We start from the raw sequence: 15,544 nt of genomic DNA, 5'->3' as shown, positions 1-15,544 counted from the left end.
TACTCCTGGGGGTGGGGTGGAGAGAGAGCAGTGCAGGGAGAGCAAGGAAGAGAGTTTTTGATAAAGATAGCCACCCCACCACCAGGACGAGGCTCAGGTCTATCATACCGGAGGAGGGAGTAATCAGGAAGATATATTAAGGAATCAGAGACATCTTGAAGGAGGAAAGTTTCTGTTAAGCAGATCAAGTCTGGATTGTCAGAAGCAACCTGAATGGAGAGATCAATCAGGTTTGAGCGAAGGCCCCGGATGTTTGAGGTCCATACCGTTAATGAGGAGAGAGGAGGGGGGGGCATCGGGTGCAGGGCAGGGGAGGGAAGGGGTAGGGTCAGATGAAGGGTGAGAGGGGGATGTAGGACGAGCAGTTGATAGTGTGTCAGAGATTACAGAAGAGTTACAAGAAAGGGAAGGATGAAGAGGACGAAAGGTTTGATGGTGATGGGATGAGGCACAGTGAGGGGTTGTTTGAGGGGGGGCAGAGGAAAGTAGAAGGTTGGGGGAGGTGGAGGTATGAGATAGAAGGGAGACGAAGTGGGGAGGAGGCAGCTTTGAGAAGGACGTGAGAGGAGGGAGAATTTGGGAGGGATGGTTGGGGGTGGAGATTTGAAGGGGAGGGGTTGGGGGAGAGAGTTGAATGGGAGGGGAAAGGGAGGAGTTTAGGAGGGGAAGGGCAAGGGGGGAGTTTAGGAGGAGAGGGGCAAGGGGGGAGTTTAGGAGGGGAGGGGCAAGGGGGGAGATTTGGAGGGGATGGGCAAGGGGGGAGTTTAGGAGGGGAGGGGCAAGGGGGGAGTTTAGGAGGGGAGGGACAAGGGTGGGTTTAGGAGGGGAGGGGCAAGGGGGGAGTTTAGGAGGGGAGGGGCAAGTGGGGAGATTTGGAGGGGAGGGGCAAGGGGGGAGTTTAGAAAGTGGATGATTAATGAAAGATGAACATTTATAACAAATTGGGTTTGTTGTGATTTTCAAGTCAGCGATCCGTTTAAGAACGATGGAGGAGGGGTGGAATGAATGAGAATTTAGAGCATGGAGTGATTTGGAATCAAGCGTTCTCCGAACATTTTCCTACATGCCTCCTGCGCCTTTGCTACCTCTTTCTTTGCAGCCTTCCTGGCTGCCTTATAACTTTCATGCTCTGCTGTTTCTGCTCCCGTACTCTTCGCCTTCTGCCACTCTTTGAACTTCTTCCTCTTCTCGTCAATCCTCTTCCCAACCTCAACATCCCACCACCATGTTTCCGAGTGCCTCGGTGGTCCTTTTGTCCATCCACATACCTCACCAACGGCTCCCAACAGACTAGCTTTCATTGACATCCAACCACTTTCAAGCTCAACCACATCATCCTCGACCCTACTCAGCCTCTCTTTTAATGCCTCCCTCACTGTCACCTCTTTGAACCTCCACACCTTCATTCTCGGTTGGTACTTCACCCGCCGAGCTCTCCTCGCACCTTTCACCCTTATGTGTCAGTACCTATGTCCTCGCACCTATGTCGCAACTTACCTGTAATGTTCAACGTTATTGTAATCGGCTCCGTCTGTCTGTCTGTCTGTCTGTCCGTCAAGCTCTCTCCTCAAAGATGGTTGTGCAGAAATTCACCAAATTTGGTAGTTACGATCACCACATAGCATAAAGGTGCAAGAGTATAATCTTTTTTTTTGTTCCCGTCCCCCCTGGGGTGGGGTCAAAAGGTCAAATGCCAAAATATACAATTACATGAACGTTTTTATATGAAACTTTGTAGATGCAATCTACATTGGGGGACACATTAAATATCGTTTTTTTGGATTTGATTCTGGGTTCATGCCCCAGGAGGTAGAGACTTAGGGTCACAGGGGTCAAACCAGGAAAATAATTTAACTCAAAATTTGATATTGCATCATTTTCCTGATACAGCCTTTTGCCATACTCACAAATCACATCATGAGCCATGGGAACATGAATGGTCACGCTCAAGTACACCACCATCATCAAGTACACCCGAAGACGCTCAAGTACACCACCATCATCAATGTACCACACTCGTTATCGAGCGTCCGTGCTGCCGAAGCAGTTGTTGGGCAAAGGTTGGGTTGTACTGGGTAGTTTGCCATCCCCCTCCCAGCAGTAGTTAGGGTCATTTTCCTGTGCAGTCCGGAAGATCTACAGGACTACCTTCACTTCCGTGCACAATATGATGATGATGACGATGACGATGATGATGATGATGTAGTTCGGGTCATTTTCCTGTGCAGTCCGGAAGATCTACAGGACTACCTTCACTTCCGTGCACAATATGATGATGATGACGGTAGGAATTTGTAATTTGTTCAGGGTGCCGGAGATAGCTCGCCTACTCTTCCCGAAGGACACCGTGGGATCTATGACAGCCACCAACTAATGCCGGCAGGCGGGACACCTGTTTAACGTCCATCCGAGGGACGTCACACACACATTGATGAATCACCGTGCCTGTGAAACACCACAATGACAGGTTGTAGCTGGGTCGGGATTCGAACCCAAGCCAGAAAGCTTCGAGGCGACCTCGAGACGAAGTCATCCTGCCAGCCTTCAAATTACAGTATACGATGAAACAAAATCTAAAATGACACATTCACCACATGCTTCGGGGTGTAAACTTCTTAACTTAAGTGAAGCTTTTTGAAGAAGAAAATGGATTCTATAAGCGTCTATAAGTATATTGTATAATCCGTGTCTATAAATCACCGGCCGCTGCTACGGAATCGTAAAGCTGTCGAGGCTAAATCGAAAGATCATGGCAGATTTAAGATTGCCTTATTCGGACTTACATTGTGGAAGTCGGTAATCCGAGGGCGAGATGCACAGCAACCGCACAGAGAAATGATTGATAGCTTCGACCCAACCAAATAACGAGCTATGGCGTCTCTAGCAACCAAGAAATCACTTCCGGTATATGTCCCCATCTTCTTCTTCTTTAACGGAATTTATGCCGTTTTCAGAGCCGCGAGGCTCTATACACGCCACCTATCTGGACGTGACTGTGGTGAAATAAGGAGCCTCTTTGGGAGGTCTATAAAACTATATGGGTCCCCTCAACTGGCAATGCTAATCAGGTGCAGTACCTGTACCTCGAGAACCAGGTCAAATATACATCCTTCCTCGAGAATAACATCTCCGAACTTTTGCTCATTGTTTTAATGTCCATTACGTCAAGATTTTATTTAGTTGAACATTTACTTTGCAAGTGCTACATGGACTTCGTAAATTCTCATTTACTGATTCATTAAAAATGTTATCTAAACAGAACATCCTTACTTATACACCGCACCAAAAGATAATTTTGTGCACTACACCATTTTCCATTTTATATATACTAGGGCATTGCCCGTACTATATCTATATCTAAAATTATATCCCCCCCTCTATTTACATGAAATGGTTTGGTCCAAAGCGAACGGCTTGCGAGTACGGTGACAATCCCCCCCCCTCTATTTACATGCAATGGTTTGGTCCAAAGCGAACGGCTTCCGGAGTTTGGTAAAGAAATCGCCATCGCGTGCACAAACGCGCAGGAAAGCGAATGAATCGCAAATTCGGTTTTATTAGTTTTAAAACATAGTTTAACGCCAACATAGTTTGCAAACGTGAAATAAATGAATACGCTCTCAAATGTGCCATCCGAGGCAGAGTGTGTCCTCCACGTTCGGCACACGCGATCGTTCGCTGCTCTCTGATTGGTTGAATCGTTTTTTGGACATAGCTCGGTAAGTAATTGTCCGATTAATATGAAACCTTGAAAAGGCACATCCTCGGGTCCCCAGCAATATACCTGGCAAGTTAAAAGTATATCGGACCCGTGGTTGTCGAGAAACAGCGGTCACAGACAAACAGACGTACAAACGTACAGACGTACAAACGTACAGAGATTACTGGAATTATAGATAGATATCTGAAGTAAAAATAAATAGCTATCAATGATGGTCAAAGAAAGCAGAAAATTAACTTTTGTGTGAATGGCGATTTTCTCTTCCCTTTCTGCGTATATTCGTGACGTTGTGGCGGACACGAAAGCACTGACGTGGTGACATCACCCCGCACACCAAGTGGAGGTGGGCCACGCCGGGGAGAGAGGCGTGGCCTCAGGATATACACGGGGCGCGCAGCCCCGACTCCCGAGCAGCTCAGTGCTGCAGTTTGAGTGCTTTGAATAAAGACTCTTTTGTATGAACCGCGTTGTCCGCTTGCTCCTTTCGTAAGCCTTAGCATGCGCAGCACCGCGCTTCATTTGGTGACCTCGACGTTGGATCTGCCGTAGCGATCCTTCCGAACACGACGCCATTGCAATGGCAAACAACGCGATGTCGGTCAAACTTCCTGAATTTTGGGAGGCCCAGGCCGAAGTTTGGTTCGTCCAAGCTGAAGCCCAGTTTCAGCTTCGGCGCATCACCAGCGACGACACGCGCTACTGCCACGTCGTCGCCTCCCTCGGGCCCGGCACGGCCGCTCGAGTTGTGTCCGTCCTTCGCCACCCACCGGACGGCCACAAGTACGAGGCGCTCAAGCGGCTACTCCTAGCCAGGTTCGGTCTCACGGAGGACGTACGGGCCGACCACCTCCTCGATCTCCCCGAGCTCGGCGACACGCGCCCGTCGGTCCGAATGGACCATATGCTGTCGCTGTTGGGCGACGAAGCCCCTGGTTCTCAATTCCGGGCACTTTTCCGTCGCCAACTACCAGCACAGGTACGCCTCGCATTGGCCGGGACCGTGATCACGGAACCCCGAGCACTGGCCGAGGCAGACAGGTACTTCGCGGCTTCTGACACGCGGGCGAGAGTCGGTGCGGCCGTCGCGGATCTTGAGGCTGATGCTGCTGCACACCTCGTGGATCCCGAGGCTGATGCCGATGCACACCTCGTGGCCGCCGCCACGCCCCGCCCATCACCGCGGAGAAAACCGCCACCGTGGGGAAAACCGCCGGCTCCACCAGCCTGGCGGAGCCAGCCGCGCTCCTCCAGCTCCACCACCTGGTGCCGGTTCCACGCCAGGTTCGGCCACGAGGCTCAACAGTGTCATCCGCCGTGCTCCTTCGACAGGTCGGGAAACGCCCGGGCCGGCGCTCGATAGTGGCAATGAGCACCGGCCGTTCAAACAGCCTACTGTTCATAACGGACACCTTATCCGGGCGCCGTTACCTGTGCGACACGGGAGCACAGGGGAGTGTCGTTCCTGCCGATACGTCGGACAAACACACCGCGGGCGGGGGCCCCGCGCTGCTTGCCGCGAACGGGACGCCCATCCGTACGTACGGAAAATGCTGCCTCTGTCTGCGGTTCGGAGGGCAGGTTTTCCGATGGTCGTTCGTCACCGCCGACGTGCCCATGGCATTGCTTGGCACGGACTTCCTGTGCGCAAATGGGCTCCTGGTCGACGTAACGCACAGACGTCTTGTCCAGGCCGAGACGTTCAGCTCGCTCGCTTGTGCGCTGCCCAGCTCGTCGAGCAGCTCACTGAGCGGCTCACCGAGCGGCTTGCCAAGCGGCTTGCCGAACAGTTCGGTTCCGGCCACGTTGATCTGTACGCTTCCGGCAGCGGATGAATTCACCCGCCTCCTTGCCAGCTTCCCGGCCCTCACGCGGCCCACCTTCTCGGCGGGGGCCGTCAAGCACGGGGTGGCCCATCACATCCCCACCATCGGGCCACCGGTCTACGCCCGGGCACACCGCCTCGAGCCGACGAAGCTAGCGGTAGCAAAAGCAGAGTTTGCTACCCTGGAGTGACTCGGCATCGTTCGGCGCTCGGAGAGTGCTTGGGCATCGCCGCTGCATAACGTGCCGAAGCCCGGCGGGGGATGGCGACCGTGCGGGGACTATCGCCGTCTCAATGACGCCACCACCCCCGACCGCTACCCCGTCCCCCACATTCAGGACTTTTCCGCCCGTTTGGCGGGCATGTCCTTCTTCTCGAAGGTGGACCTCATACGCGGCTACCATCAGGTCCCCGTCAGGCCGGAGGACATCCCGAAGACGGCGGTCATCACGCCATTCGGACTCTTCGAATTCCTGCGGATGCCCTTCTGTTTGAAGAATGCGGCTCAGGCGTTCCAGCGGCTGATGGACAGCGTCCTGCGCGACTTGGATATTGTATACGTCTACCTGGACGAGATCCTCGTCGCCAGCGCGTCCCGCGAAGAGCACCTACACCACCTCCGCACGCTCTTTGAACGCCTGGGCCAGCATGGCCTGATGGTGAACCCCGCAAAGTGCCGGTTCGGCGTCACCGAAATCGATTTTTTGGGGCACCGCGTCACCAGGCACGGAGCCGTCCCCCTGCCGGCCAAGGTGGAGGCGGTGAAGGGGTTTCCGCGCCCCCGCACGATCAGGGGGCTGCAGGAGTTCCTGGGCATGGTGAACTTTTACCATCGGTTCCTGCCCCGTATCGCCCAGCTCCTGCGCCCCCTGCACGAAGCTCTCCGAGGTAAGCCGGGCAAAGGTGACGTTACCTGGACCGAGCAGATGGACGCGGCGTTCACGGGCGCGAAGCTCGCCTTGGCTAACGCCACCATGCTCACGCACCCGGCCCCCGATGCACCGATCGCCCTCACCACCGACGCCTCGGACTACGCGGTGGGCGCGGTGCACGAGCAATGGGTGCGTGGAGCTTGGCAACCGCTGGCGTTCTTTAGCCGGCAGCTTCTCCCGCCCGAACGCCGTTACAGTACCTTCGACCGCGAGTTGCTCGGGCTTCACTTGGCGGTCAGGCACTTCCGCCATCTGCTCGAGGGCCGTGCGTTCACGGCCTTCGTCGACCTCAAGCCGCTGGTCTTCGCGATGGGCAAGGTCACCGAGCCGTGGTCGGCCCGGCAGCAGCGTCACCTCTCGGCCGTGTCCGAGTACACGACGGACATCCGGCACGTCGCGGGGAAGGACAACCCGGTGGCGGATTGCCTTTCCCGGGCCGTCGCCCACGCAGTCCACCTCGGCATTGACTATGCCCGGATGGCAGTGGACCAGGCCGCTGACCCCGACGTCCAGGCCTTGCGGACCGCCGTCACGGGCCTCCGTGTCACCGAGGTGCCGTTCGACGGCACGGGCGCGGCCCTCTTGTGCGACGTCTCCCTCGGGCGGCCTCGCCCCATCGTGCCCGCAGGCTGGCAGCGCCAGGTGTTTGACGCCATCCACGGCCTGTCCCACCCGGGCACAAGGGCCTCCCAGAGGTTGATCGCCGACAAATTCGTCTGGCATGGCCTCCGGAAGGCCGTCCGCGGCTGGGCCAGGACGTGCCTCGCGTGCCAGCGCGCCAAGGTGCACCGGCACACCCAGGCCCCATTGGCCCCGTTTACGGTGCCGGAACGCCGGTTTGACCACGTCCACGTGGACCTGGTGGGACCTCTGCCCCCCTTGCGGGGTTTCACCCACGTCCTCACCATGGTGGACCGCACCACCCGGTGGCCGGAGGCCGTGCCCTTGGCGTCGACGACGGCGGCGGACGTCGCGCAGGCATTCATCGCCACCTGGGTCGCCCGGTTCGGTGCCCCCTCAGACATCTCGTCCGACCGCGGCCCCCAGTTCACCTCGGAGCTCTGGGGGGCGGTCGCGCGGGGGCTCGGGGTCCGGCTGCACCGAACCACGGCCTACCACCCCCAGGCTAACGGCCTGTGCGAGCGATTCCACCGCTCATTGAAGGCCACGCTCCGGGCCACCCTCCGCCACGGCGGCTGGGTCGACAGGCTCCCCTGGGTCCTGCTGGGCCTCCGGACGGCGCCCAAGGATGACCTGCACGCATCCGCGGCGGAGTTGGTCTTCGGGCAACCGCTGCGGGTGCCGGGCGAGTTCCTCCCCGACTCCACGGCACCATGGTCCGCGGCACAGCAGCGCTCCGCTCTGCAGGAGCCCAACCAGTGGTTCGCCCCGGTGCCAACGGCACGCCACGGGCACCCACCGACGCACGTCGCCCCGGAGCTTCGCACGGCGGAGTACGTCTTCGTCCGCCACGATGCCCACCGGACACCACTGCGGCCCCCGTGCGACGGGCCTATCCGCGTGCTGGAGACCGGGGTGAAGCACTTCACCCTGGACATCGGCGGTACTCCTGACCGTGTTTCTGTGGACCGCCTCAAGCCGGCCCACCTCGACGTGGACCATCCACCGCCAGTGGCCCGACCCCCGCGGCGGGGCCGCCCCCCTGCGGGCAGACCTCCGGCACCGCCCAGCCACGCCGCCCCCCGGTCCTGCACCCATCCCAGGGGCAGCCGGAGGCATCCCAGATGGTATCCCTGCATCCCGGACGCCGCCAGTCGCCAGGGGGCGCTTCGGCCGGGTCATCCGTTTGCCCCGCAAACTGACCCTTCAGGTGCGCGGGGATTCTGGGGGGGCGCGTGTGGCGGACACGAAAGCACTGACGTGGTGACATCACCCCGCACACCAAGTGGGGGTGGGCCACGCCGGGGAGAGAGGCGTGGCCTCAGGATATACACGGGGCGCGCAGCCCCGAGCAGCTCAGTGCTGCAGTTTGAGTGCTTTGAATAAAGACTCTTTTGTATGAACCGCGTTGTCCGCTTGCTCCTTTCGTAAACCTTAGCGCGCGCAGCACCGCGCTTCAACGTCAGCATTTGTGCGCAAACACGACCACGTGGCTATATTGCAGTACTACAAGCGTGTGCACTGAAGCGAGCAGAAACTTTCCAACCATTTTATATCCATTTATAGTGAATTATCTGATGTTTACTGAACGTTTGTAGAGCTTGTCGTGAAGACATGGAATTCTATCTGACCCCCCCCCCCCCCCCATCACAAACATCTCCTAAACCACCTCCACCGAAATTCCTCAACACCTTCCTCCCACCCCCAAACTCTCAACCTCCCCCTCCCAACTCTGTCCAATTTTAACTCGGCTTAATCCCCCCCCCCCCCCCCCCCGCCAAACCCCAACTCTTTGTCCTCCCTTCACCCGTTCATAAAAACGAGACATTTGTACATTGATTATTACATATTTAACATTGTGTCACCACAATCACCACGCGGGTTTTATGTTATTTTACATGGAACCTCGTTATCATTACTCGTCAATAGAACGGCTATCTCAGTATTCTGCTGTATTTGTCTTGAAAAGCATCTTTACCACTTTTGGTAAAGGTAAATAAATAAAATAAAACCAGCTTTCAATTCCTGCCAACCCGCTGTTCGTCGCTTCCAACTTGCCACTTATGTTTATTTACTTCACATATCATGTGAATTACATGCTGTGCACATGTGAAAAAAGTTTGTTTATAAATCCTGTATTTGCACACTATACAGCCTTGAAAATTCGGCCGAAAACCAAAAGGACAGATTGCAGTTTTTTTTATTGATTGAATACTACAAATATTAATCATGGCTATTTTCTTTCCTCTGCATACCTTTCTTTCATGATAGATGATGCGTTGTTCAGTTTTTTAAATGTACATACACTCATCAGTCCTCTTGAGTGTACAAACATGTTTTTGGGGGTAGTGTATAGTAGACCGCTTCCTCCTCGAATCGTTCCATAACAAAACATGCATGACCTAGTTTCCTTGGTGATAATCAAAACGTATCTTTATTTCCTCAAAAGGTTCCTTTTTTCACGCTAGAAGACATGCTGTTCTGTCTTCAAATGTACACCAGAGGTCTGTGAAGACACATCCGAAGAATATAATAATATTATATTACAATATATTATATTGTATAGCCTGGTGTTGGCTTAGCGGTTAGGGTGCCGGCTTGGGATCCTAGGATCCTGGGTTCCAATCTCGGTCGATCGCTGAATTAACGCCAGGGGGGTTGACTCAGCCTGTCATCCTTCTGAGGTCAGCAAATTGAGCACCAGCTTGCTGGGATGAATGATCCTGGTGTGTACCCCGGCTTAGAATAGGTACACCGTATCCCTGCGCATCATAAGAGGCGACCAAGGGTTGGCGTCAGGAAGGGCATCCGGCCATAAAAACATTGCCTCAAACAGGGAACCATGACTGTCATGGGGCCCGCAAGGCTAACCCCCGCTCTAACGGGGAAAATGGCCTTAAAACGATCATTCATTCATTTCATTCAATATATTATATTGTTGTGGTTTTGAGGTGTCTCATACAGATCCTCCATAGTTACAGCAGTTATTTCATAGTTATATAGTTTAGTTTAACGGTCTAAAGTCCATGTTGATAGATCTGTGTTGCGATTGTATAATTAGAAATTCCATCTGTTATTTTTTTTCATCCTATCATTATTTGCCAATCACCCATCTTTCCCTTCCACATCGGATGCATGATGCCGGCATATTGTACTGTAGAGTTTTAAGTCATAAATTTCTGAGAGCGGGTCTGTCACATAGGGTGTAATTGTTATACATACTGTATATGTCATTCCCTTGTTTTCGCTCCTTGTGAATACCTGTTTGACCTGCCATTGTAAATACTTGCATTTTTGCTACTGCTACTAAAGGCCATTTCTTTAAATAAATAAAAACCGTGTCCTGATGGCGGCATAAGACTGCAAGCATTTGGCCAGCTTGGTTACGTTATCCAAGTTCAATCTCAGATGCAGTTACATGATGTTGGTTCTGCTCGGCCGACTGACTGAGGTCTGTCGCATAACCACTAGCACGGTACCCGCTTGCACTCAGGCTATTGCGTATAGCAATACGACTCTGGGCGTGGGATCCTGCCGGAAGTTCTGGGGAGACTGACGACCACGGTCTCTTACAGACACACCGTCCTGTTGGAGTTATCCAGAGGTGACGTCCCAAACATCACAATAATATATATGAAGTTGGCATCATGCGTATCTATTCTGACAAGCATAATGGCGTCAATATGTAAGCACCTTGTCTCACCCTATCTCTCTCTCTCACTGGTTTCTCTGCCCAATTCCGTTGGTAGAGATTATCGGACCTTATACCTGTCAGCGAAAGGAGGGAGAAGCGAAGAGGAGTGCTTTGGAAGCGAGACTGAAAATGTGAACGAGGCAGAGAGGTTTGCTGGGAGGCAGACATGGATTTCATGCGGCCATGGAGGCTGCTGGTTTTGTGGGACATGGAGGCAAGACCTGAGTGATATGATGCTGCTTTCGCCGTGGTCGGGCAGTCGAACAGGTGAAGCCCTCCCTGTACCTGTGCAGCCACGCCCAACAGGCAGAATGTGCGCTGAGGAGAATAAAGATGGCACCTCCTCTTGTGGGATGGAAGATCGTCTCACAGAGAGACAGGGATCTGCACCAATAGTTGCTTGCAGTGTGCAAGTATGCCCCACTGAAATAAAAAAAATAACTACAACCTTCCCCCAAAAACAGTTGTGTTTATCTTACAAACTTACAAAACTTTATATGTAATTGAAACTTATCGAATCGCGGTTTATTCCACCCATTCACCTGTGTATTTGGCTTCAGTGGTTATGGGGTTTAAAGGTCCATCTGCACCATGACGTCACGACGTCCAGAAACTGCAATTCGTCACGGTGCATGCCAACAGCACTCATCCTTCAGAAGTAACGTTAAGCCGGCTATCCTGCTTGTACTCCCTGGTGGATGTAAATAAAATATTTATATATGGTGGTACCGGTACCTGGAAGCTTGGCCACCATGTCTATACTTTATCACCGCAATGGATAATCTATCAATGGGTAGATTTAAATAATGTGGGACAGAATCAACAGACACATTGGCTAACGTACAGTATATTAAGGACAGTTTTTGCTCTGATGAAGGGTAAGCGGCCGAAACGTCAGCTTCTCCTCGTTGCCCATGATGGTCGTATACACACACCTTGATTCCATCCGTTGTACAATATTGTCCAAAAACTACACGAACAAGATTAGTTCTCAATTCCAAATTGTATTTTTCAGTTTATCTACTTCATTTCATGGGTGGTAGAACAATAGGACAGGATCTTCTTCTTCTTTAATGGCGACAATTATTCCCACGTCCTTGTGGGGTTGGTCGGAGGAAACTTGGCCCAGGTCTTTCAGAAACTGGTTGGCTGAGCCAGACGTCCGACAAAGGTTAGAGCAGGGATTTGTAACTTGTTCAGAGTGACGGCGATAGCTCGCCTCCTCTTCTCGAAGGACACTGTGGGATCTTTAACGTCCACCAAGTAACGGCGGAGATGGAACACCCAGTTTAACGTCCATTGGAGGGACGGCTCACACATTGATGAACCACCCTTCCTGTGAAACACCTGGATGACAGTTTATAGCTGGGTGGGGATTCGAACCCAGGCTAGACAGCTTAGACCCGAGGCCATCTGCCAGCCCCATAGCTTTTCTCCAATTGTTAGTCATCACTCCATGGAGCCCGGAACAAGACAGGTGTTGTGTGAAAAGAAAGGTTTAATTATAAAATGACAAAACAATAAACTCCAAACCAAGCATGATGAGGATGATTTATAAGTTATGAGACTCACTGTGAGTAGGCCGGACGTCTAACAAGGGAAGATGGAATTGGGGAGCTGAATGAACGAAAGAGATGGGTCCAGGAGGAAGAGCATGGGGGTATGAGGAGGGTAGCCCCGGGGAATGAACCCAGGCTAGAAGAGACAAGCGTGCTCCCAACTGAGCTTCTCTGCTGCCCCTTCGTGATGAAAAGGAAATTATGAAAGCGCATGTGAGACGACTGCATGGTATTTCTGTAAATAAAACACATTTTGATGAAATCGAGTTTTTGAAACAAAACTTACAGCAGTCAATAAGACTAAAAGTTCCGCATCATCTTCTAACGAAAGGGGTCTCCGGCGAACTTCATCTCTGAGTGCATTATCAAGTCTCTAAAATTTCTGGACATTCAAATGATTTATCCTGCTTGTACTCCCTGGTGGATGTAAAAAAAACTGGAAGGAAGGGCGACACACACCCTGCCTGCAAAACACCGCAGTGACAGTTTATAGCTGGGTCGGGATTTCAATCCTGGAGAGCTCAGAGGTGGGTGCACATACCGCTAGGCCATCCTTCCAGCCCACCGATTCAAATCAGTCCTTTATTTCACACAATAAGGTTGCTCGAGGCTGGAGTCGTGGAGGGAAGTTCTGCTGGGGTTGCGACAAGGACGGTCAGTTGGCTGAGGTCACCACCGTTCCAGAATGAGGCACATATAGTCTGTGTGTAGATCAGGTATCCTGTGACTGCAAGCAGGACGAGGACTCCGCAAGTGATGAACGATACTGCCACGATCAGCATATGGGACCAGTCCGACGACGAGAAGGCAAATCCGAGGAGAAAGACTCCGATCAATAGAAAAGAAGTCCCGCTGCCTCCGACAAGAATCAGATCCAGCGTTCCGCCACTCTTCATCAAGTCCACAATCCGCTGGCTCTGGAAAGGATTCACGTCCTGCAAGGTGGATGTCAGGAGCAGCTTCATCGCAATGAAGAGGCCGACCAACCACAGCGTGATGCTCGTGCCCATTTGCCAGGACGAGGAGCCTCTCCCGTCATTGATGATCACAAAATTTGCTCCGAGGAGACACAAAACTCCAAGCCCAATCAAGGAGGAGAAGCAGAGGATGGAAATGTGGGGTTTGCGAAACCACCGAAGCTCAACATCCTCCTCCACCAAATTTCTCATCCTCGACAAGTTCCGACCATGGAGTGCCGGCATTTTTAATGATAATTTCTCGTGGAGCAGGTGCAGCTCAGCCAAGCATCGATGTTATGCCCAAAGATAACCCCGTTAAAGTGGCTGGTTAAAGGTTGAAGTTTGCTTGGTGGAGTTGTTAAGGCTACGTACACCTTTTGGCTAACGATTAACTCCTCACGTGATTATTCACAGCCAGGAATCGACTTTGTTTGCTACCAGTGTGACATTGAAATTTTCTTCCTCTTCAGGAAGTAATTAGATGTTGAAAGACTTCGTAGAAAACTTTTCCTGCGAGTGTTTATTTCCTGGTGTATAAAGTCATCCCAGATGTTCATTAAATTGACTTGGTCAATGCTGGCTCACGAGTCCGTTGTTGTGTAGGAGAAAGGGATGGAGTCCACAGAAGTCCCACACTGTCTCTCTCACGTCATTAAATTGCCTATCTGTTCACCTTCTTGTTTCTCAAATACGTTGTACTTCCTTAGAAAACCGTTCACTTTTCAAGAACAGGTCTTGCCTTTCATCCTGAGGACTAAAACGATTAATTATTGACTAAAAACATGACTTGCTCGAGTCCAATGTAAGAATGACTCCAAAACTTAATCACAAAAATCCCTTGTTAACTCAAGATAATTCATGTAAAAGCAAAGTCCAACAAATCCCCAAAATACAATACTGTATTTTTGTAAAAGCAAAGAGGACCAAAGAAGGGAAGCAAAGAAGACCAAGGAAGGAGGGAAGCAAAGAGGACCAAGGAAGGAGGGAAGCAAAGAGGACCAAGGAAAGAGGGAAGCAAAGAGGACCAAGGAAGGAGGGAAGCAAAGAGGACCAAGGAAGGAGGGAAGCAAAGAGGACCAAGGAAGGAGGGAAGCAAAGAGGACCAAGGAAGGAGGGAAGCAAAGAGGACCAAGGAAGGAGGGAAGCAAAGAGGACCAAGGAAAGAGGGAAGCAAAGAGGACCAAGGAAAGAGGGAAGCAAAGAAGACCAAGGAAGGAGGGAAGCAAAGAGGACCAAGGAAGGAGGGAAGCAAAGAGGACCAAGGAAAGAGGGAAGCAAAGAGGACCAAGGAAGGAGGGAAGCAAAGAGGACCAAGGAAGGAGGGAAGCAAAGAGGACCAAGGAAGGAGGGAAGCAAAGAGGACCAAGGAAGGAGGGAAGCAAAGAGGACCAAGGAAGGAGGGAAGCAAAGAGGACCAAGGAAAGAGGGAAGCAAAGAGGACCAAGGAAGGAGGGAAGCAAAGAGGACCAAGGAAGGAGGGAAGCAAAGAGGACCAAGGAAGGAGGGAAGCAAAGAGGACCAAGGAAGGAGGCAAACGAAGAGGACCAAGGAAGGAGGGAAGCAAAGAGGACCAAGGAAGGAGGGAAGCAAAGAGGACCAAGGAAGGAGGGAAGCAAAGAGGACCAAGGAAGGAGGGAAGCAAAGAGGACCAAGGAAGGAGGGAAGCAAAGAGGACCAAGGAAGGAGGGAAGCAAAGAGGACCAAGGAAGGAGGGCAGCAAAGAGGACCAAGGAAGGAGGGAAGCAAAGAGGACCAAGGAAGGAGGGAAGCAAAGAGGACCAAAGGAGGAAAGCAAAGGAAACTAGAACAATGTCGATGCCGCGCCATCGCAAATCCCCACTCTTCCTACCGAGAGCAAAGTTAAAAGATAGCAAAAAGTTCCACCAGGAATGAACCAATATCAAATTTTGAGTTAAAAAAAAAACTTCTGTTTTGACCCCTGTGACCCTATGTCTCCAATCCCTAGGCCAAGGGCATGAACCGGAGGTCAAATCCAGAAAATCTTTACATATTTCATTTGTCGCTCAATGTTTACTGCATATACAGTCTCATTAAAAATGTTTTCAAATGTGCCCGTAATTGCATTTTTTGGTATTTGGCCTTTTTGATCACACCCCAGAAACCCAGGGCACAGAGCCAAAAACGATACTGCTCTTGCACCACCTTCTTGCCATATGTGTTTGTCGTAAATGCCAAGTTTGGCAAATTTCTCCACAACCGTTTAGGAGGAGATACC

The 15,544-nt window shown here is 52.1% G+C and overlaps 2 protein-coding genes across 2 annotated transcripts in view; both read right to left on the bottom strand.

Annotated features, from left to right (window-relative positions):
* IFT74 (intraflagellar transport 74) overlaps positions 1-2,913 on the bottom strand; it is a 108,631-nt gene extending 105,718 nt beyond the window's left edge. The window contains exon 1 of the mRNA XM_078773461.1: positions 2,784-2,913. Coding sequence (XP_078629587.1) covers positions 2,784-2,785 — 2 coding nt within the window. The 5' untranslated portion in view covers positions 2,786-2,913. The remainder of the gene's footprint in view (positions 1-2,783) is intronic.
* Positions 2,914-12,783: 9,870 nt separating this feature from the next.
* Positions 12,784-13,695, bottom strand: TMEM125 (transmembrane protein 125). The gene has a single exon (XM_078773460.1). It carries the CDS (start codon positions 13,549-13,551, stop codon positions 12,937-12,939), a length of 615 nt encoding a protein of 204 aa, XP_078629586.1. The 5' UTR covers positions 13,552-13,695; the 3' UTR covers positions 12,784-12,936.
* Positions 13,696-15,544: the final 1,849 nt, after the last annotated feature.

The sequence above is a fragment of the Myxine glutinosa genome, chromosome 1 (genome assembly GCF_964187855.1).
Source record: "Myxine glutinosa chromosome 1, kmMyxGlut1.1, whole genome shotgun sequence".
NCBI lineage: Eukaryota > Metazoa > Chordata > Myxini > Myxiniformes > Myxinidae > Myxine > Myxine glutinosa.
The sequence above is the reverse complement of the archived record's forward strand: the minus strand, read 5'-3'. Positions and strand labels throughout refer to the sequence as shown.

What these genes read in the sequence shown, in the direction of transcription:
- TMEM125 (XM_078773460.1), bottom strand. Translation starts at nt 13,551, where the DNA reads ATGCCGGCACTCCATGGTCGGAACTTGTCGAGGATGAGAAATTTGGTG.